The sequence below is a fragment of the Anopheles arabiensis genome, chromosome 2 (genome assembly GCF_016920715.1).
Source record: "Anopheles arabiensis isolate DONGOLA chromosome 2, AaraD3, whole genome shotgun sequence".
Lineage (NCBI taxonomy): Eukaryota > Metazoa > Arthropoda > Insecta > Diptera > Culicidae > Anopheles > Anopheles arabiensis.
Window position 1 is genome coordinate 76,276,405 of NC_053517.1, and position 24,788 is coordinate 76,301,192.

The 24,788-nt window shown below is 39.9% G+C and overlaps 1 protein-coding gene across 5 annotated transcripts in view; it reads left to right on the forward strand.

Moving 5' to 3' along the window:
- LOC120908744 (potassium voltage-gated channel subfamily H member 8) overlaps nt 1–24,788 on the forward strand; it is a 47,559-nt gene that overhangs the window by 3,942 nt on the left and 18,829 nt on the right. For all 5 annotated transcript variants that reach the window (XM_040320065.1, XM_040320068.1, XM_040320067.1 and 2 more), the window contains 4 exons: nt 13,602–13,771; nt 15,719–15,829; nt 15,934–16,053; nt 21,881–22,018. In XM_040320065.1, the coding sequence (XP_040175999.1) occupies nt 13,696–13,771; nt 15,719–15,829; nt 15,934–16,053; nt 21,881–22,018 (445 nt within the window). In that variant the 5' untranslated portion in view covers nt 13,602–13,695. The remainder of the gene's footprint in view (nt 1–13,601; nt 13,772–15,718; nt 15,830–15,933; nt 16,054–21,880; nt 22,019–24,788) is intronic.

Below are 24,788 nucleotides of genomic sequence, written 5' to 3' on the forward strand. Positions count from 1 at the left end.
TATAAATGTGTGTTGGCTTTAAACACTTCAATGGTTTTAGAAAGAAATGCTTTAATGCTCTATTGAAAAAGACGCTACGGTGTAATTGACAAAGGAATATTTGTTAAGATGCAGTTTGAAATGGAAAATTCACATGTTTTTTTATTCTTCTATTGTTCTTCTATTATTAAATTTTTTGATGGAATTTTTGTGTGATCTTCTACTTAACCAACGCAACTTAATCCAATCTCTATGTACCAAAACTAAACGTCCAGGCGAATGCAAACTTCTAAAAGGTGATGTTGAAGAAACTTTTACAGTATCATGTGGTTAAGGCCATTAGAAGAAGGCCTCATGTTGTTATTTAAGCTATGTACTCTTGTCTAATCTCCAAAGAAAGTCAATATTTAACTGTTAAAAGTGTAGTTGTAATCTAGTTGCAACATCAATATTAAAGCAATCTTTTAACTTCAATTGTTTGCAATACTTGGAGACATTATGCATAATTATCGATTCAGAATATATAATGCCGAAACGCCTAGAGAAACCTTCAGCAAGGTGCTCACAGTTTGTCTAACAATTGATACAATCTATGATGGTCCTACATCTCTGACCGTCACTGTGTACTTACAATCAGACTGCCTGAAGAGACCGAGCTGGCGCTTGTGTGTGTGAGAGAGTGTACACTGGAATATGTTCCACTTCTTGATTCAAATGGCGGAAGCGGCACGGAATTGAAGTGAAGCTTACGGAACGAATCGAAATGAGTTTTCGTCTATTCCCACCTCCATGTCTACGGCCTCGCATTACCTCCCAAGTGGGGGCTCCCCCTAGACTCCAGACTCGGGAGCTTTGGGAGATTCGATTTTTCATCACCCTTCAGGCGTCGTAAAACTCACTCCACGCTACGGTGGGTACCGAATTGCAGATCCCGCCGCTCCAGGGATTGGGGGCCGGCTTTTGGACCTACGCACACTGGCATCTGGCCGATAAAGAATCCACAGGCTGATCGTAGCGCCTGTGATATGACAGTGTTGCCCATCGTGCCCGTAGTGTTGATGGCCCGGGACGTTAACGCTGTGGACGTGTGATATCGACCCTAGCAGCAGCAGTACCCGAGGTCGACGGTAAATTGGAGGCTGCAGGCCCATCGAGTGAGCATCTCCGAGGGCACGAAGAGATGATTTAGATTAGATGAAGAAGAATCGTAGAAAAAGGAAATGCTTTTAACCTAAAACGAAAAACTAGAAAAGCGAGCTCCGCAATGCCGATGCCACCGGGGGACGAATGCTCCGTTGCCTTTGCTTTCATGTTCGGTTAGGGATATCGTTCACGTGAAGCACACGTCCCACCCACGTCTGTTGGGGCAGACGGCGGGCGGACGACCCAAGCTGTTGCCTGCTAACTTCGGTAGATGATTTTCACGACGCCAAACCGCCCCCCGATCCCGGCATTTACGAACGTGGTGCGTAATGGGTCGGGAAATCGGGCGACTCTGGCTCCGGTTCAGTAAGTTTTCGTTGCAATCGCTGCGGGTCGACCGCACGGGAGAAAAGTTGTACCATTAGTCGAGTTCGAGATCGGGGCTATAAATTTGCTGCTTCCCGGTAAAGTTTCCCTCCAACAGGTGGTTCGGTGTTGCCCGGTGGGAAGTTTTAAAGTAATGCTCGGTTCGTGTGAACCATCGCAGCGCAATGGTTTCCGTTTGATTTTGTGCGCTATTTTTCACGGAACGGGCCATTTTTTGACGAGCTTTTGAAACAGCATTTGGATCTGTTAATGGGAGAGTAATTTTTAATGCTTTTTCCTGCCTGCATATTGCTAAAAGCTTTGACTTTGCCCCGTGACAGTGCTTAACGATTAGCTTGAAGCACAGTTGAAAGTGTCCACAACAGAAACGTTGTCAGTGAGTGCAGTGAGTTGGGCAAGAGCTGTTCTGTTTTAGGGAGACGGTGTTCCAATTCGAGAAGCTTGAGCGCTTACTAAACTACTTACTAGTTCGCTGTGCACTGTTTCTACCAACAAAACGCAATCTTTTAATTTTAAAGTAATCTTTAAAAGTTCAGCAGAATTGATATCCGGTTCTTGAGTTTGGCTTTCACTTGATTACAAAAGTTATACGTTGCTATAAAAAATACGATCTTTTGCACGATACATACAGAGAGCTGTATTACCTGGTTCAACGCTAGTCCGCAGTATTGCGAGCTGAAAGCAGCAAGTAGCAGCGAGAACACTGAACGAAGGCCACCGTTCTATGGTACGTTGATTAGTGTGTTCTGGTCGCAAGGTACGTGCTTGTAACTTTTTTCTACCTCACACTCCTACGCCAGTTCAATCTCTGAAAAAGGACGCTCCCGAGGTATCGCACGGGAGACGATGAGAGACGCTGGGCAGTAAACTTATTTTCTATTGAAGCTCCACCACCACAGCACGCGTATCTTCCACTAAGCTGCACAAAACTTATGCTTCGTACGGCAGTGGCTGTATCGGCGAGTCCGCCATTGCGAACCAGAAAAAGCGGAACGTTTGATCGGATGTACAATCGGCACACAATCGGAAGATTTGATGTTATTATGCCAATCGCACGAAACGTACCAAATATTGCCGTACCATGACTAGAGAGGAAAATGAATAATGCTTTAATGTACGGTGTGCGCCTTATTATCTGCTCTTTTGTAACTGGAATAGAGTTCCGAACATTTGAACCAAAATTAAACGTTGGTGAAACTGGAAAACCTGTTTTGTTAGCCATGAGGCTTCATCCATCAATTACGTTACGCTTAATTCAATGCTTTGTACCAATATATACAGATCAAAGAGACTAAACTCAAACATTACATAACAGATTACATCCTCCCTCCTTTAATTGTTTTTTACTGTATTTTTTACTGCATTAACTGTTTTTTTTGTACTTTACTTTTACAAAAAAAGCATATACATTATTTAAATTTTTTAACCTTAAGCAAATTATACCATTTTTATGGATTCTCATCGATGTTAAGATTCCGCATCAAATCAATCTTTACACCACTTATTGCATCAGCCACTCAATCAGCCACTTTCCCAAACTCGATCGAATATGAACGATAGTTGCAATTGCCTAGATACAACGGTTGCTTTATTTTTGTTATAAGTACCCTACTCAGCTATGCGAACAATATGGCAAAATGTTCAAAAAACATCCAAGGAATCCACCATTTTATGTCATTTTGACAATCGCTACGAACGTTCCCGAAATCGATCTAGTTTGAGAAACTGGCTGAATATTTGACTCAACCATTCTCATGATCGGCTATAAACATGTTAAGCTTTACGTAGCTGTGTTTTGTTTTCGATTGGATTAAGATTTTACGTCACTAACCGTTTGAATTTGAATTGTCACGGTTTACTTAGTATTTTTCTATTCAAGGGCAGCGCATATCCATAGGTAGCCCTTTCAAATTTAGATGAGCCTATGAGAATAACTTGGAAATATTCATGGAACTACAAACATGGATCCATACGTCAAATCCACTGGTAAACAAAAAAGGGAAAAGTATTTTATAGAGTTTTGATTTCTTAATTTTCTTTTCTTTAATATTCTATGAAGTAAATTCTGTATAGTGCATATAGGAATAAATAATTTACTCATCGTAATTCACACGGTTTGCGCTAAATTTACTTAACCTCTCGGATCAGATTTCCAGGTAATATTAAGTCACGTGGTATCTTAGCATATGCATTATAGAAACTCAGGAATGTCGTATGACCCTTGCCGATGCGGAGTAGAAATTGGGCCAACTCTTTCCGCTCTTCATCATCTTGAACAGTGTGGGCTGTCTGCATACGCATGTTTTTCCGCAAACGCAATACCCTAAATTTGCCCTGAGCATGCTCCGCCGGATGCATTGTTGTACTAACTGGACGTAGGTACCACGCGGAACGATTGGCAGTATCTGTCGGAAGTCGCCACATAGCAGCACCAACTTATCATCAAACGTTCAGCGATTTGCCATAACTTCCTGCAGGGTGCGATCGAGAGCATAGCGGCTGCTCATGAATGTCTCGTTGCATACAATCAGTGCTGCCTGTTGCATCAATTCAACCTGTGCTATACACGGATGTTACAGGAACTGTTAGCGTCCAGATTAAGTGATAGCTTGAATGTAAAGTGCAGCGTACGTCCCCGATCAGTAGCAGAGCAGTAATTCCACTCGAAGTCACTGCGATTGCAATTTTTGAATTCGAGTTTGAACGCATACATAGTTTAGAGCAGAAACGGCTTTCTGGTTCCACCAGGTCCTTCAAAGAAAAATATCTATCCATTGTGTGTCTCCTTTCCGCTGGATTGTTCTGTCAAACCGTAGCTGTCCACTGCTGCGGTAATTGCATCGTGCACTGTTCATTGTTCGTTGTTCATTCGGTTCATGTTTACCAATGTGTGGTTCACGTTTGCGTCCTACAATAAGAGAGGATTCTGTGATATTCCTTCCGACAATATAAGCCTCTTGCCTCTTTTGGGCTTATTTATAATGTAAAATCATCAGTGCATAAAAACTGTTATTAAGTGCACAATCTTCTTCTTCTTCTTTTGGCTCAACAACCGTTGTCGGTCAAGGCCTTCCTGTACCTGTGCCTGTTGTCGGTCAAGGCCTGCCTGTGTGCTTTCAGTGATTCCTCCCATAGAAGGATAGTCAATCCTACGTATGGCAGCACGGTCCATTCGGGGCTTGAACCCATGACGGGCATGTTGTTAAGTCGTTCGAGTTGACGACTGTACCACGAGACCCGCTTTGCACCATCAAGTGCACAATATCAGAACATAAAGGATTACTAAATAGCTCCATGATACTAAAGATTGAGAAAGAGGGAGAAGTAAAAAAATCTTATTGTTGACAGAGTGCGTAAAGCGATCGGTAGTGTAGGTGAGGCTGAAGGAGGCGCATGCATGTTTTTCTCTCTTTTTGATCCTTGCAAATCCGTTTGAGCCGCTTTTTTCGAAGCGATTTTCAGTTTGGGTAACAGGAGGGTATCCAAATGCAGAGGAAGCTCTTATCAGTAAACAAACTGTCTCTCATCTCTCAAGAAAGGAAGGATATATTTTCGCTGATATTATATTCTACTAAGCGAGAGAGGAGAGCGACTGATCCTGCAGATGACACTGATCGAGATGAATGCGCAAGCTTTCGTCCGTGATCTCTTGCTCGCTCATGTTCAAAGCGTTGGGAGAAGATATTTCCCATACTAATTAATGGATGCTGTATGCTTATCACAGTGCGCAAAGCGATCGGTAGTGTAGGTGTTGGAGATGCATAGATTGTTTTTCTGTTTTTTTGTTATGATAGAGCCGTCAGAATTATTTTTTTGTCTTTTATCGTCGCTTTTATTTGTTTTAGGCTTTATAGATTTTTTTTAGGAAACGGTATGGAATATTGTGTTTTGATTATTTTTTAAAATTCGTACCCTTGTCGAACAAAATGAAAACCCATTTTATGTGAAACAATAACATGAAAACATCGGTCTATTCATCGGTTGATTGTGTTCAATCACTCAACAAGACAAAGGAGTCTGACTGACGTTCCTTTTAATTAACGCTATGCGTATCATAAATTAAGTCGATAAAAAACCTCCTTTCTTCTCCTTGAAAGAAAAGTATACAGATAGAGGAAAGTTATCTAACCGTATTGCAAAAAACGACATAATGAAAAGCATGCGGAAGGATGATCAATAAATTAAGAATGAGTTTAGCATGTTTACGACGATGCTTTCAGCTATCAATCACTTTATAAGCTGGGACTTTTTCACATCTTGGCTTATGAAAACATAAGTTCATTTGTTATCGTTCATATTGAATTAACGCTCAAGTTTTCAAAGTTTTGCGCCAAAAGAGGCAACATTAATTTCAATATTATCAAGCATCAAAATAAGCAGAAGAAACATAATTGCAAATGAAAAGGAAAATTTCTATAGTAATCAGTTTTTCTGCTGTGCAATTTAAACATAAAGGAATCATATATTTTATAAACTGATCAACGTTTTTGTTCTATTTATTGTTCTATGTAATTTTGGTTATATTGCTTAATACCATAAGATGCAAAACTTAATCTACTTATTTAATGGCGCAAAGCATATTTATGCATGTAGCGTAGTTTTTAAGAAATTAGCTTTAAGAAATTAGTAGTCGAGCGTTGTTTTTTTTTATAGTGAGTGCTTTAATTTTGCTGGAATAATACTTTATTTTGAATGGTCGGATTTGATGGAACTTAATTGAACATTAGATGCAATCATATGCATCAAGTCTATAGTGTTATCACACTGAAGCTGAATCGTTTCGAAACTCTAAATAAAATGCGTAAACTGCAGCGGGAATAAATTCCACATTTTTCTTAATTCTCAATTAAATCAAAATGTTTGCAAAACTAAATGTTTCAATACACCAAATTGCGATGCAAAATTTAGCAAAAACTAAGGAAAACAGTTCGAATGAGATAAGAGAGCAAGTTGAGTCACCATTACTCCCCACCCCACCCTGCATTTACATTGTTGGTTCTGAAATGACAGGATCCACCGGTGTGTAAGAACGGCCAACTAGAATCGGAAATGAGTGATAAATTGACTAATGCGATGGAAGCTACCCGCCAGCAACGGTCGAGCACCTGGCACGTAAAGGGTAAGGCAACAATTCACTAACCTGGCCGGCTTGGGCAGAGAAGCCCAAGAGCAAGAGTTGTATCTTTGAGTAGTTAATTTAATTTGCACGGCAAGAAGGAAATGAGTGCCTTCCGCAATACTGCTGCGAAGTTGCCCATTCGTCGCAGCAGCAGCCCAACCAGGGGCAATCTTCCGTGGTCGCACACGAAGCACTGTGGAACCGCAAACCACAGCACTTCCGTCGCTCTCATCACCCCGGGATGGAGACTGTGTTCCCTCGCAGCCGGTGCATCCCGCATCAACCGGTGTCTGCTCAGCCATCCTGTCCCTGTCCGGCACGGGTTGCATCTGCTCTGCAATCGTTCTGACGAGATGGATTGCATACCATCTCATCTAGGGTAGAAATTTATTCATGAGATTTGGGAGCGAAAAAGAAGCATGCATACTGTAGCAAATATTGAACACGTCGCACGGCGTGACACACTCACTGCTACAAACATCAGTCACTCGAAGACTTTAGTGAGCAAACAAGCGTGCAGATACTTGCAATCGACGACGTTGGTGCTTCTTTCGCTGCGATAGGCATTATTGATGTTGAGCTGGCTTAATTTCGTTTGGAAAATAAGAAAAACTTTTCGTAAAGCCTTTGCGCTGAGACTGCCGGGAATTTCATCATCATCATCTATGGTTACCAAAAAAAGAAGTTTGTGAGAAGGCTTTAAGCATCATAGAGTGGAACATTTGTATCTTTCTATTTACTCTACTGAACTGAATCATATATACAGTTCAATGTTATTGAAACATCAAATTACACACAGGTTGTTATTATTCGCCGGTATAGATCGTTTGTATCAGCATGTATAGGAATGTACAATAATCAAAATAGAATTTAGTTAAGTTTTATAATAACAGGAATCAGTGGTATTGGAACTAAACGAATCAATTCGGTGTGACGACCGAAATCATGAATAAACTAGTTATATAAAAGTTCCTTGACCAGTCATTGGCTTTCTTTTATTTTAAAACAAATTAAATCCAAAACCGCTCTCGTGGTAAAAATGCAAATAAATTACAATCCAAACTCGAACGACTTAAGAACATTCCCGTCATAAGTTCAAGTCCCGAATTGACAGTGCCACCATACGAAGGACTGACTATCCTGCTATGGAGGGAATCTATAAGTCACTGAAAGCCAAGCCCGCAAGTAGTGGTGCATGGCAGGCCTTGACCGACAACGGTTGGTGAGCCAAAAGAAGAAGAAGAAAATTTCTTTGGAACTAAAAACTATTGATATCATATTGATACAATATCATATTGATATTCGCACAATATTCTCCAAGTGAAATGGCTTGATTTTCCCATCTTTTTCTGTTTAAAAGGTTGAATGATTTTATTTATCATTTTCCGTAAGAATTAAAGTTTTATATTGAAAGTAATGAAATGATACAGTTTTTTATGGTCTATAATCAATAAATTGAAAATAATATATAAGCCGCATAATTCGAACCTAGTAGTAAAAGAACCAAGACCAAGAACCAAGAAGTAAAAGACAAACCCTTCTGCTTGCTGTTGTGTTTCCCAGAATCGCAAAAATTCCAATAGCAGAGACTTAAATTCAGCTCCATCGTACGCTTTTGTGTTGTATTTGTCGTTAATGGCATGCGTTTTAAACATACATATAAAAACACTTTATTATACTGTACACATCTTTCTTTAAAATATTTAAAACGTTAAACATTAAAAAAACCTTTTGGTTCGGTATGCGGTGGCACTGTGCCCGTTCCCATAATATAATTTACTGCATAATGGTGAGAAGGATGCATTATAAGGGCTGCTTGATAGGTCTTTATCGGCTGTAATGTGATGCGAGCATAATTTAGGCGATCGCTTCAAAGAGAATTAAACGTGATTCAATGTTTGGGACCGAAATGCGAAAATGAAAATACCATTAAGCTTCATTTCTAATCAGCTCGATTGAAATTCTACCGGAAAGGAGAGCAGGCAACGCTCTCGTCTTACACTCTTTTTTCCCCTTCTACTAAACGAAACGTTCTGAACACAACAGTGAAGAAAGTAATTCCTCTTCCAATTTCCTCCCGCAATGCAAAACCAGCACACGGGAAAAGCAAGAATCCTGTTTTTGTGTTTGCTTTCAATGGAACCAATGGTTCCGTACCTGTTGCTGGAAGGGGGAAGGAGAAGCAGCAGCTGGTTACAGATACTGCATGTTGCCCGATTGCTGAACTTTGCTACATACGAAGCCAGCGTCAAGCAATACACTCTTCCTGCAATTCCCCCAACGAAAGGAGAGGCCGATAACAAACTCGCCTCGATGAAAGGAACGAGACGCGTAATCCAATTTACATTTTTCGTATTTCGATTTGGTGTGACTATATTGCCGAGCATCGGCAAACGATCGCTTTGGGCGGTTCTCTTAAAGTTGGTACAAAATTGAAGACGCTTTTGAATTGTGTGCTTGTGTGTGTGTGTGTGAAAGAGAGGTGTGTTTATAAGTTTGTCAGTAAATGCCTGACAAAAAGGCAAAGTTTAAGACAATAGCGAGCGAGCGAAAGGATCTGACATCAACCTATTTCGTAGTACGGTGCTACGAAACGGTTCCGCCCAGTGTCTGATAGAGTGAAGCTTTTGGGTAAACGTTTTCAAGCTTCTTACAAAAGGCACATGAAACGACCGGAACGACGTGTGTTCGGTATATGTCAATCATCATTGTGACACTTTGGTGATTGAATATTATGAGAATATTTGGCATGCATATCAGATTCAAAGCCTGCCCTCACTCGGATATCTGCGTAGGTGTAGTGAGCATGGGTCTATGATTATTTTTTCCTCATTTATGATATAATGTAGAGCTTTTTGTAATAATCACATTTATCATTTGAATAATGAATAACCGGTATGATGGTATGGGAATGGCGATGCCAGCTTTTCCGGGTATTCTGTTTGCTCTAAAGTATTTTTTCACTGTTAAATAGCTTTTACCGTTTGCTCCTCACGACCCGTTCAAGCACCGAACGAAGTAAAGTAAGTAAACTAAAAGCTCAATTCCACTGAAACGGCTGCCGGCTGCAAAGGGAAAGGTATCTAAAAATGGAACAAAACTCTCGCTCGGTTTTAAAAATAATCATAATCTAACCTCAACAGCCGGGGGGGGGGTTTAGGCTTGTGCCCACCTGTTGCATCTATGTTGAGCAGTGTCCGCCAAACCTGTTCCGCTCCGGTTGCCGTGCGGGTGAAGGCGAACGTACAAAAAAGGGTTCCGATACGAGCGATTTCCTTTTTTAAACCCAACCCCATATCAAGATGGTCCGGGTATGGTAACAAGAGCCACCCGGACCGCCCTGGGGCGATGCTTTTGACTCGATTTTTCTTGCACTACATTTTTTATTTAATGATCATTTCAACGTGTCGCTCACCTGGTATGGTTAAGCGCTTGATCTACCGCTTTTAAGCGCTTTGGGCGCTGTGGCTGTGGTTAGTGTTTACCGTCGGAGTCTGATCGGTTGAGTAATTATTGTCAGTCGGTTGTAGGGAAGCTACTATTCATGGAAAACACGCTACAACCCGGTTAGAAAGGTACCACAGGGCAGTCTGCACTGGAAGCAGCGGAAAGCGCGTGGTCGTGTGATTGCCGGAAACGCTCCATCGTGACGACAAGCACCACACCGTCGATGGTCATGGGAATAATTGATGGGTACACTGGCACCTGTACATGCGCCGTTCAAGAGCACACTTCCGGGGAATACACGGCCACGTGTACAGGGCAGGCTAGAGACGCCCCGGTTACCGGAAGCAGAGTGCAGTGCGTTGCATAGATCGCGCTGGATGCCGTTCGATAACACATGCTGATCAATAAAGAAGAAAAATTAGCCTGCATGTGGGTGTACAATACTATCGCCTCCACCCTGGTATTCTGTTGTATGCCGCCAACTGAACGGAACGTGGAAAATGGTCGTTTTGTAAGCAGTTCGCACAGCGTGAACCAACATAGAACAGTTTGATTATTTCCAATTCACGCCTTTCCCATGCAGCGCTCACCTTTTGGTTGAGCGATGCGACTAAATCGACCTTTAATTTTGTTCCGCATGGTAGGCAGTTTGAGCCAAACTACAAACAAGGCCCGGTGAGAAGTTTCTAGGTGAGAAGATTGGCGGCCGGTGTGTGTGTGTGTGTGTGTGTACGTACGCGTTTAGGTGCTTGAACATTGTTTACACAATCAATATGCTGGCAATGGCACGGCATAAACAAAGTCAACCAGGTAGTGGGCAGGGCAGGTAGGAGATCGCATCATTTTCACCATCGTTTTCCGGCTCTGGCACCGTTATCTATCAGCGGGAGGGCCAGGCGGTATGTGGATCCGATGGTGCGGGGTGATGCTGTCGCGCAAAACATGCTTGTGGATTGAAAAGGGACGAGCAGTGGTACTATTTTGGAAAGATAAGTATTTTTGGCCCATCCGAAGTATTTGTGTGGGCGGGATGGTTGTGGACACAGCATGTATCAATGTTGCCTGTTGGGGAATTATGAGTGGAGTAAAAACATATTAGCAAACGTGGTCTAGAATGGTCCAGAATTTCAGCCATGATTCCAATCATAAATCCATAAATTCAGCCGCTAACTGTCAAACTCTATATAAAAAGGTTTCCTAGTATCTTAAACTTTCCCATCGTTTAATTACGACTTTTACCGTAAAATAGATTTATCACACAATTGCAAAGGATCTATAAATTTGCAACAAACATTTAGTGGAACATAAATTTTGATCGTTTCGTTCCATGTATTCTTTGTTTTGTTTTATTCCCAGTAAATATGCGTGGTTGTGAAGGTCTGTTACTCACCGTGTTTTTGATTTTTGTGTAAACAGCAATAGATTGTTACTGCTACACTATTTACAATTTACTGCAACCAAACTCCTTATGTCGGAAACATGTGTTTATCCCACCATTTAAATATCCCGTCTTTTTCAGGATATTTAGATTTATAAATCATATGTATTAATATTTATTTATGTATCCATAGTTTATTATGTTCAAGATGACTTGATACTGGTACTAATGAGATGAAGCAGCATCTTTTGAAAATGTAAATTTATTTCCTGTGTCATTGAAATACTTTTAGACTACAATTTATACATTCTGATTACCAATACCAATTCTTTTATTTAAAAAAAACATGTAAAAATATAACATATTTTTAAAAAACAATGTAATATATTTTCAGGAACTCAAGGCAACATAAGGCTTTTAACAAAAAATGACGCCTAGCCATCATTCCCTCTTCAGGCCCCAAAATGCGTTTATTTGTTTATTTGATAAAGCAAACCCATACATATACATATTCAGCTTTTTCTTAATAAATAACAATAAATACCTTTACTAATTTCTTATCCGAGCTAGACGTAGAAGTTCCCCAAATGTGGCGAGAGATATTGAAATCGAATAAATCAGCGGTCAAGTTAAAATTACGGGACATGAAGGTTATGGGATTATTTTCATTTGTTTAGTACTCCTGCTACGAAAAACAGCGGCGCGTTTTTTCTTCTATTGCGAAGTGTCTCAAGACCCAGTAGTTGTATATTTCATGGTAGTTTTCGAACAGCATAACGAGTCAACTTTCATTGAAGCGCTTCGATCCTTTCTATCCATACATCTGCATAAGGAGACCAAACAATTGATGCAAATTCAAGGATGAACCTAGCAAGACTAGCATGTATTGTTGAGATTGCCTTAGGGTCGTTAAAATCGCGCATCATTCTTAGAATAAGTCCTAGTGGCTTATTTGCGCGGTTAGTTGTATCTTCGTAGAGCAAGCGGTAAGTTAACTCAGTATCTAGCGCAACTCCTAAAAAAAGAAAAGAAAAGGAGTTGATTTTTCGTCATTGAAGCTCAATCAATCAATTGACGCATTCAGATCATTCACAAGTTTTCCAACATTTTTTGTCTTTTTTATCTGCAACTAACTATTATAAGTTATTTAAAAGTATCTAAACGAAACATCGAATGACAGGACCTGTTGTTATTGTTGATATTATTATTAAAAAATTTTTGTCAGTTGCCCTCCTTATACATTTTTTTACCTCTCCTAATGCAATGTGTAAATATGCAGACCACTTAACCACCCTTCTATATACCTTTCCGTCCGGCAGACCACATTCGATGTGGCATTAAAATGTGCGTGTACCCGATACTGTTTGATATTCACGCCAACATCGATAGTCGATTCGTTTGTTTGGTGTAAGTTATCTAATCGTCTTTGGCGTCTGTCCGCGTTTGTGATAGTGATTAGTCACACCAAAGAGAGAGAGAGAAAGAGAAAGAGAGAGAGAGAGAGAGAGAGAGAGAGAGAGAGAGAGAGAGGCGCAGATGTTAAGGTTCATCCAATCGCTTAACTCACCCTCTCTCACTCCACCCACTCCCCCAGGGCCGAGCAGTGGTTCCTTCGACGTATTGCACGCGTGTTACACCAATGCCTCCCTTCGGCCGTTGTTTGCGCTTTGATAGGGCGGATGATACGGCGCACACACATGGAGTGTGTGCTAATTTTTCCCACTTGCCCGGGCCCGCTTCCGTACACAGTCGCACTGAAAACCGCGGGAGACCCGTTCAAAGCATCGCATCGTCTCCAAACACACGTCGAGAATCACGAATCGAAGTGATCGATTCGCGTGCAGCATTGGCGGATAAAACACGATTACGAACCAATTGCTTCAGCCTGAGCGGGTGTATTTGGAAATTGTGTGTATGTATATGTGTTGTATTTTAGGTTGCTCGGTAAATATTTATCGAAATCAGCATGCACCACACGCGTATCGTTTACAATAACGCCACACTCCAACAACCGATCCGCTGCGTTTTTTCCTTCCCTCTTCCACCGCGGTACGATATGGGGGGAAGCCTCTTGCAAAACAATTTCTTCCAATGCTAAACACAGCTTTCTTTTCATAATTTTTTTTTATTCCGTTTCACTCGTTGCAGGTTTAGGTGCGGCCCTCCCCCTCAAGCCCCTACTACCCAAAACACTTCCGCCTGGGACGGCTGAAGAGCGAACGGCCAACAAAACACCACCCAAATGCCGGCACGGAAGGGGCTCCTGGCGCCCCAGAACACTTTCCTCGATACGATAGCGACCCGCTTCGATGGGACACGTAAGTAGACAGTTTAATTAAGGTGGCATTAAAATTTGCCGAACTGACTTAAAAGTGCCGAACACCAGCGGAAAGGTACTCGGTGGGGCGGGTGCACAAGGAAGCAAGCTGTGTCCTCGATTAATTTCATCACGCGCCCCCGTCAAGGATCCGGAGGTCGTGCGCTGTGTGCACGGTTCAATGTGGCTCTGTGTTTATTTGTACGTACGTCTGGGTCTGTGTGTATGTTTGTGTGGGTGTGCATATGGGTGGTGTTGCTGTGGAACGCTGTTTTACCTGAAACGGGACCAACACGCCGTGCCCGTAAGCGTCCTAAAATTGAAACGGAAGAAGGCACGAAACTTTTCCTTTTTTCCTACCACAACCGTTTTGCCATCGTTGTTGTTAATGGTGGTGGTGGTGGCGTTGGTACGGCCTTTGCCCGCCTCAAGTGCCACGCCGTGTTCATATTTTCACAATTGCTTCCTCGAATGGTTTTTCATTCAAAGGTAAATGAAACGCATGACTTCCCGGGCCCGTACGGCACCGTTGTGGATACGGTGCGGGAAAATTAATTGAGTTCACATAAATGTGTGACTTTTCTTTGCCTCTTCGGTGGCAAAATCTTGGAAAGTTGAGAAACGGAAAGGTGTTGGCGGAGCAGTTCGGAGCTGCTCGCCAGTAGACATAAATTTGCACCGCGGCGATGAAAACTTCGGCTTAAAGGAGTGCTTCACATCTTGTATTAGAACAGACAGGTAGCTGAATTAGTTGGAAGCTCCAGGGCATATGTGTAGCCGTATATTAATGCTGAACTTTGAAACTCACGCAGGACATGATGCTGTTTGTTGCGAGTTTAAATTGGCTTGTGTCTAACAATATGAAAATACCACCGATGAAAACAGATTCCCTTTCATGTGCGTTTTGAAATAGAATTTCGTTCGTTTCATATTTCGTTGTTGAAATAGATGATTTGAAATTGGAGAAACAAAGAGTGAGAACACAAAACGATACATCAGTTATCGCATGTTCAACCTACGCGGCATACCATAAAAAAACTAAAAAAAGTTGAAAAGAACAAACAAAAGCAAAGGTGGATGTAGTACAGATGAGATGTACAACTGCTATTTCGTATCATGTGAAATCTGAGTTCTTGTCTGTATAAAGAAAGACAGCTGTCTGGTATTTTTAAGCATACGCGAGTCAATCGACGTTCAAAAGGCGTGTCAATGTCATTCCCATGTTTATGGTGCCAGCAACATCTTCTTATACAAGTGTGTGCAATATATAACATGTTAAGATAATTCTTGGATTTCCATTCTTTTACAACAAAAAATACATAAAGTATTATTACAAAAAAGATACATTGCTAAATAACACCAAAGCAAGTCATATGAAACGATCCAAAAATTTTCATTCTGCATTATTGTAATTTTGTTATTGCCAAGCATTTATCTGCTACATACAGAGCACATTATCTCCCGACAAATGGACATACATTTGGACAAATTTGCTCGCAGCGTTTGTTAACCTTGAGCCCAGCACCGGTATTCCCCGGACAGAAAGGAGGCTGGAGGCATTTCCAGGACCCGCCTCTTGTCAGCTCTTGTGGTGCGTCACGCCAGCTTTATGTCAGATTTATGGTTTCCTTTATTTATTAGCGACTCCATCGGAGTTCTTCCCATACAAAAGGGCAATGATTGCTTCAATTCGATCATTCTTGCTGAATGCGAACACGCTTTTCCGTGAAGCGTGAAACTCGCTCAACCAAACCATTCGGGCCAGAAGAGCATTTTGCTGTGAACCACAATAGACATACGGAAAACGTTGCTTCCTCGTGCTGTTTACCATGTCGCCCCGTTATCACACTGAATCGCGAACAACGCGTGGTGTGCTAAACAAATGGCACGCTGTACAGCGATGGACCGCTTAAATATATGCTGTGTTGCTTCTTACACTTCGTTCCAGATTCCAACTTCGTACTAGGCAACGCACAAGTGAACGGGTATCCCATAGTGTACTGCTCCGATGGCTTCGTGGAGCTGTCGGGGTTTTCGCGAGCGCAAATTATGCAAAAAGGTAATAAAGTTGTGCATTATCTCCCGTGCCCGGGAATGCGATTGAGCCGCTGCCGCAGCACCATTCACTGCCCCTATCCTTTTGCCCGTGTATCCTTTTCGCAGGCTGTGCTTGTCGCTTTCTGTACGGCCCCGAGACCAAGGACGAGCATAAAAGCATGATCGAAACGAGTCTGGACGGCAAGTCGGAGCTCAAGCTGGAGGTCATCTTCTACAAGAAAAATGGTAAGCGAATGTTTCCATGGCCGCCGGGTCATATGGTCGTAAAGCGTGACACACATTCATAAACCGAGCGAGCTCGGATTGTGTCCTTTTTTGTTGTTGTGGTGCTTATTTTTATGCATATCTATATTTTTTTAGCAACACATACTTGCCCATGCATATGAAGCAAGCTGTTGGGAAGGTTTATTGTTCTAAGTAGGCATGTGCTCTCTGGGCGTACCCATGACTCCGATCCGACTTCGGTTAGTCCGTTTCCAACTACGGGATGAACTAGTGGTTCTGAGTTTGACAAATCTTGATTTGTCCGGAGTCGGAGTCGGCCTGAATCGAAGTTGATCCGAACGAATCTGAGCACATGCACTTGAATCGAAACCGAAAACCAAAATCACAAAAAAAATGATAAACTTAAACAAACAATTAATCTACTATTTTCAAAATTGTGTTTTAAATCTGTGACAGACAGTTAAAAGCACCTGTACATATCTAACGAAGAGTTAGAATAGACATGTTGAAAGTGAATCATGAATCAATCATCAAAAATTCTATAGCAAAGTCAGCCGATCTGGGCCGAATAAAATTCAATCTTCACCCAACACTTGGATTTTATAAGTTTCTGAGTACACATAATGTAATATTTATCATTGCTTAGTATCATTTGTTTATAAGGCTTTAATTTACAAAATAAGCTCAAGATACACAGGATTTACCATATAGGGTTACCTCATATATGAGGTTTTCCTTATATTGGGTTTACTGAAGTTTTTTAGTTGGTATCCAAATTTTTTTGATTGCTTCCTATATATTTTTTTTTGTTTTAATTGTATTCATGGCCAATAGGACGATACTAAGTGTAGTATATCTGCTACAAGCAAACAGAACATATAATAAACCGCACTATCAGCTATAGACCCATTTTAATACACTTCGGAAAGCCAAATCCACACTATTGCAACACATTCATTACAACGCATCAGCAAATCAATCCACACCATAGCAACATACCCAGACCATACCGTTCATAAAAACCATTGAGACACACTTATCAAAAACAACCAACACGCGCAACATAAGCAATTCAAGCGTTACTGTAGCAAAGTAGACAAACAGTGAACACGTGGCAACTTATCGCTAAAAGCGCAGTGTGGGCAAAGATCAACGAACGCACCCGTTCTTTGGCTAGAACAGTTGAAACTTTCAAGAACTTTCGGAAAAACACTAAAAACGCTGCATAGGCACATAATGACAGACACCTCACTGCCTCACACAATGTATACATTGCACCTCATATCTTTAAATGGAACAAAAATCCAACATCTATCGACCTTATGTCCCCCTTAAGCAAGGAAAGGCCTCTAACCTCCAACGATTCCAATAAGGGAAACCCTTTCAGGGATTCTATAATCGCCTGAACGATCTAGTGTCGAAAAGTCCGCTTCAAACAAAGTGTTATTCTTCCTCGATACGTGTCAGCGAAACACTGACCCACCGCAACGGTACACGATGTAGGGGAAAGCGGGGTAAAATAGGCATGTGGGGCAAAATGGCCACCCTCTATTTAAGCATTATTTGACTACAAAGATACTTTCCAATGCTCAAAATGTATTCATTAGAGTGTTTTATGAATATCATGTAAGTTTCTTAACCCTTACATAACAAATAACTAGGAAAAATGCAAAATAAGGATCAGCAGCATATTGATGTAATTTTTGCCACTTCGAAAATAAGCTTAAACGAGTGTCACAGGGATGCGTTGAAGTTTTTCATGATATATTTTTAAAGATATGATGTTTCTTTACAATTTGTCTGAAGAAAGCAAGGCGATTGAATGCGTATTTTTACAAATATAACAAAAAATACAAAAAATGCTTCAATGCTTCAAATACAAAAATGCTTGTAACTCACATCAAAGAGACTGTAAAAACTGCCTGCAAAATGACCAAATTGGGCAACATAAAAATGATAATTTAAGTGCCTGTTAACACCAATTTTAGAAAAGTGAGAGTGTAAAACTGTTTTAAATATATTTGTCTACCTATTTGCATTGATTAAAACATTTAGCGACCCGTATTCGCGTTGCCGAAAATAGGAGCACAACCTGCCGAAAATAGGACCAAATTGCCGAAAATAGGAGCAAAAACAGTGTTTGCATTTTGACAAATATATCTTAAAAATACATTTAAATCGGCAAATAAAACATAGCACAGCATAATTCGATAGTTTATCGTTCAAAATAATGTCACTTTCATGAAAAATAATAAAAATTGTAAGTGTACCAACAGTTTTAGTGAAACTGCTGCACTAACCTGCCCAATACTGGTACATTTACCCTATCTGTAAGGCTGGAAATAGACGAACCGAGATCATCGCGGTACCGCGAAAATCGCGTATGATTTGAGCTGTCATGGTGACGATTGAATGTGCTAAGAAGAAATATGTTTTATCAATTTGCGAATCTAATTATTTATTTCACATATTTTATGCAAAATAAAATACAAAACTCATTTCTCGACACGAGTTTTCACACAAATCCACCGGAAAAAGTAAAAATAATCGGTTCGCGCTACCGCAAATCTCAGTAATACCAAGGTAGGGTATCTCTGCGAAACAGCAGGCGCGAACAGGAGGCGCGGAAGATTTGACAGCTCTACTGTTCTACAATTGTTATAAACAAGGCGCGAATTTCGCGGTTCCGCAACGATCTCGGTACGTCTATTTCCAGCCTAAGATAATTCTACTCTAATAGATGTAATGAAATAAAAAAAAAAAACAAGCTTAAATTAAACTGTTGTACCGTTGAATCGCTTTGAGAAACAAAAAGTTTCTGGCACTTTGAGAATGCAAATAGGGTATCCTCGGCTCACTAGCCCTGCGTAGATATCCAGGCAACAGGCATTTTAACATTTAAGAAATGAACATCGTGGTCTGGTACACAATCCTCTGCTGTACCGACATCCATTGAAGAATATCTAGCATTACAGTGGTCGGCGTACGTCGACTGAACTCCAGAACACACTTCTTAGCATTCAACTTCCGTAGAACACGTTACTCCTAATTCTTGAATTTTGAACCACTGTTGCGTTTGAAAGATAGAAGTAAACAAACAATGAAGGTGGTTGTTTGAAAAAGGGTGGTTATTGTTTAGAAATAGTAAAACAGAATAAACAAAAACCATGGACTGCTGTCTAGGGGTCTAGGGACAGTCTAGGAGGAGTCCATAGTTGAACCCCCCCCCTCCCCCCGGCTCATGAAGTTGTAAGTGGGGAATGTAAAGCTACATGCACCCATGGGAGGAAAAGCTGCCAAAAGGTTGAAAGCTGCTCTAGAATGCTAATAAATAGGGTAAATGTACCTATAGTGGTGATAGTACCAATAGTGGTGCTATTGCTCTAAAATGCGGTTCATAGGGCAAATTAAAAGTATTTAAGTTATTTAAGTTAGTGTGAAATGTTCTTTAGCCTTTTACAAAGGGTTTAAAAGTTAAATGGGGCCATTCCGTTACTTAGTGACCGAAAAATCCATTATTTTGTGAAATGTGTCAACATTTTTCCAAAATCCTTAGGATTTCATAACGAAACTCATATTTCTGTTAACGTTCTAAATGATCACATACCCACGCAATTAGTAGTTTTTCAACATGACTGTTATGGAATGTTATTGTTTTACTAAAATTATTTGCATTTTGACCATATTTATGCATTTTTAAGTGTTTTTTACCATAGTGCCATTATAGGTACACAAAACAGGCATGTTCCTATAGTGGTTATAGTTATAAAATCAATAAATACAGGTCATTTTAGATTTTTTCGAGGAAATTTTTGACATGTCGTACTGTTTTTACTAAAATAAGCAACAGAAATGAGTTTTATTTAGGTAATTTACCAAAAACAGGCCAAAATTCGCTTATCTGGCTGAATGAAAAATTGACTTCAAATCAAGTACATTCTTCCGGGTGTAGGTTGACGACAGGTGTGATGCAGTACTTTCGTCAATAGTTTCATCAATTAACATTATACATTTTTTTACGATCAAACTACGGAAGAAACCAATATTATGGCAGTAATCCTTGCTATTCATACGAAAACAGCTTCTAAACTAAGTTTCATTGATATTATACACCGTTTTTGATGCATCTTTGTTTACCACCACTATAGGAACACAATAAGACAACTATAGGAACCATACCACCATTATACAGGGTTTCCCACGATTTATTGGTCAGTTCCCATGATTTGTTGGTGCGTTCCTACGATTTTTTGGTCGTATCCCATTGATTTTTGGTTCGTTACCATAATTTATTGGTATTTTCCGATTGGATATCAACACAATTAGACCAAAAAAATCTGGGAAACGACCAAAAATTCGTGGGAACGCACCAAAAAAAATTGGGAATCCACCAAAAATTGATGGGAACCAACCAATAAATCGTGGGAAACCCTGTAAGTACAACGAAGCAGTCACAAAAATTTGTATTTTTTCGAAAATTTGATGTATTTTATGGTAAAAATGGTTGTGATTGCGAAGATAAAACATATTCCAATTGCTATGAGTTAAAATATTCAGAAATTGTCCTTCCTGACACTTTAAATCCATTAAAACACATCGGTACCTCTACAAATTGCACCACTATTGGTACATTTACCCTACATGAATAAATAACAACAACAAAATTATTCGACCGCTAATCAATAGGATTAAATCGCTGTATGAATTCAAAGATTTACCGCTTTAAATGCGATTATCTCCATCGTTTAAGCAAACCACCGAGACAAAACATGCGCACAGAAAGAAGGACGCGGCTTCAGCTGTTGCGTTGCGGCATGACAACTTAATATTTAGCTTCTTTCCCTGTCAATTCAGCACAACTGGCGGGCGTATGTGTGGCTGCTCGTGAAAATATACATATTTATTAACAGCCATCTGCACCTGATTCGCGACTACGATGTCAAATTAATAATAACTGTGAACGACACTTCACTCGGAACGGCACCGGATGCCGCACCGCGCACACACGCACACTCTTTTAGGAATAGAGTAAATTTGTCAACCAGTCACACCAGCGAAACTAGACGTTGCCGTTATCCCCAAAAACAGCCCGTAAATGGTGGTCTTTTTTGTTGGTTCACCTTTTTAGCGCACTCCTTTTGCTGCTCACACTTTTCGTGCAAAAGTTTAGCGAGCGCGGTGCCGGCATTGCTCGAATGATCCGACCCTGACTCCAACCATCTGTGCGTTGAAGCTCACGTTACCGGTTGTCTCATAGCGACCGACCAAGAGAGCAGCAGAGCTGAGACCGGAATGATGGGTTGGATAAGACATAAGCTACCCGCAGCTGGTGGGTAGCATGATTTATGGGACAGACACCGGGACATCAAAACTTACGCTAATGAAATCGCTCTCCACAGTCACCAGCCTTGCAAAGTGTTTCCGTTAAATTTTCAGTCAAGTGAAACAAACAAAAAACCTGAACCACACAGAGCGAAAGCCAAACCCTCGTAGTAAACCCACACGGTATTAGGGCATTTGATGGGCTGGAGAATGGTACGGTCGGGAATAAATCCACGCGCACAAACACCGTGCGCGACAGCAAACCGGGAAGAGTGGCAGGCAGCTAGGGATTTCTTTTTTTTTTTTTTTGCACAACCACGACCCAAAAATCCTGGAAAAAACTTTTCCTTTTGCCAAAGTTTGCTCGTAATCGTTTTAATGAGTTATTATGCTTGTTATGCTTAACATTTCATGTCTGTTCTGACAACTTTTCATCGGTACGATTTATTTTATTTCTTTGTTCTTGCGTTATTTTTTGACATCACGGGAAAACCCCTATCTACAGGTACGCCGTTTTGGTGCTTGCTGGATATTGTGCCGATCAAAAATGAGAAGCGAGAAGTTGTGCTGTTTCTGGCATCGCACAAGGATGTCACGACTGCCAAAATGTCGGAAATGTCGATGTCGGACGAATGTGATAGCGGTAAGTAGACCCGATCTTAAGTAATTCTTTGCTTTCGACTTTGACCCGCGTGCGTCGTTTCAGTATGTGTTTTTAACTGTTTTTTACAATTTTTAATCCTGTTCAATTCTGTTCGTTTCGTGACTGTACTATATCTGCCCGTTTCCGATTTCTTATCCTACAGCTGCGAACAAGCAACCGTATTCGCTTCTTGTTTTGCAGAGGGAAAAGTTAGGGCAACGTTATCCAAAAGTAAACTATTTCGATGTTTATCATTTTTATAACCAAACAGATACACAATACCTCGTTTGAGTCGCAATGTTAGGAACCAGCTTGCAATGCGTTTTGTAATAAATCTCTTTTGAACCAGTTTTTTAATGATCTGTTTGTCAAAGGTTTTCGTATTATTTTCCATAATGTATTTACTGCTATACTTATAGTTTTGGAAATTTCCTAAACGTGTCATTATTGTAGTTTTAAGTCAGTTTTGTTGGGTTTGAGAGCTTCGAGTATCTTCCACCGCGAGTTGTCATGTACTGAATTAAGCTTTTTGAGGAAAAATGCGCAAAGGAAATATCTAGCACGAACAGTGTACGAGTACACTCGATTTTCCAATGTATGCATTATGCATGCGGGTATTAGATACATACAGCCTATAAATAACATAAAAAAGTAAAGGGTTTTAAAAATTTAAATAGCAACATGTTATTTATTTGTTAATCTAGATATTGATTCTTTTGAATAAGCCAAGGATTCTTGAAAATGAAAATTTCCCGGATTTCTATCTTTTAAACCTATTCTAATGCTTATTTTGCATCAAGTGTTTATAAAATAGGTGAAACATTGTAAAAACCCATCTTTTTAATATATAAATACCTAATTCCTAATACCTAATAAACTATTGCAAATTTGCGATACAACGCTACATTTGCTACGAATGTTATTTAAAATCTATTTTAAAGTTGCCATCATTGTAATATAAATTTTGCCGTTTTCAGCGGAAAAGTTAGAATTATCACAAAATTTTATCAAACTGAAATATATTACAAATCTAAAATATAATTACAGTGGCGGAAATTGGATAAATTAAAATCCTTCAATAAAAATATAATCACATTTCGACGCTGAACATAGTTCATAGTAAAGCCTATTCGTAAGGTCTCTTTGCGTTAATATCCACGATAACCTGAGACAAATATATTTTCATCTGACATATAAAGGATGATTATATAATCTTGTTCGTGCCTAATGTTCATCTTTGTTGGCATACTGGATTGTTCAGATAAAGATTGTTTAGATTGTTAAACAAACAATAAAAATTGAATGGTAAATAAAATATATTAGCATTTAAATGTATGCAATCGTTGCGATTTGTTCTTACGTTTGCACCGCTGCATTGATTATTTTGATAAATTTAAGCACCAGATTTGAAGGTGCGTTATCAATGATTGTTGCAGCTATTTTAGTGCATTGCCTTTGCTCTGCTTGCAGCAAACCAGGCGGATGGGAACGAGATTTGTTGCACGCAATGCATTCGATTTAATTTCCCCGCTCCTGTCTAGTAATTACTCTTCAGCACCGTTTTCGGTAACCCAATTTGACCCTCTGCCCCTTTACCCAGCATATGAGCTCTAGTGTGGTATGCTGTTTTGATCCGGGGAGCTCAAACGATGCTCATTTATTCCTCGACTCGGCTGACTACTTCATAAGCGGAAACGTTTCCAGTTATCTCTCAAGCGATTCTATACGCCTCAATTCAAATGGCAAGCAAGGTCGAGAATGAGCGTGAAAATGGAACGGAAAATTTGCATTTACATGGGCGCGTATGATCTCATGCTGATAGCTTCAAGCGCAGTAGTCGTAACTAATATGCAGAATATTCAAATGCGAGCAGTAACTTTTCAATGCCCTTGCAGTGATTGGATTACAGCGGGTAGAAAAGTTATGGATATGGAATCTATCATGAGAGGCCAAACAAATGCCATGTCGTTTCGTGGCGGAAAACACGGGTAAAAAAATAACCGGGAAATTTAAACGAATGCAGCCAAATGACGCCCAACGAAATGCAACATACGAAATGAAATTTATTTGTTATGGTAATTCTGTTAATCAGTTTAATTGAACTTCAAATCAAGTTTGCTTGAGCTGAAATTACAAAAAAGATAGACATTTTGTAAAACGAACCAACTGTAAGGTATTTTCTATTGGTTTGATGTGTGTTTTATAAAGATCTGTGTCCAGGGGAACATACAAAGGATCAACTGTAAAGATGTAAAATATTTATATTGTAAATTATATTATATTATATTATATTATATTATATTATATTATATTATATTGTTGTGTTATTTGTGTCCCAAAAATGGGACACTTTTGGTTTGTTATCAAATTTCGCTTATCATTGCTTTCCTTTAATTTATTTGTACAATTTGATCAAACTTAATCGGTTATTTATACGAGTTTTAAGGAGAAACTACCCTTTAAGATCTTTAGTAAATTAATAAACATATTAATTTGTGGTTAACTTACAAAAACAAATTAATGAAAACCGCGTTTCAATGCCTTTTTTGTGTCGTTAAATCGTTATTTGGTTGGGATTATCTGCATCGTAAACTCTAGGTGAACAATGGTATTAAATACTTCGAAAATGTAGTTTGGACGAAACAATATAACTGTTTTGTAATAAAAAGGACAACATTTTCTTTGATTGGCCATGTCCAAGTCCTACACAAGAAGGTGTTCAATGTTACTTTTATTACTCTTATTTTAAGAAGCCTGTAGGTAGCGTATT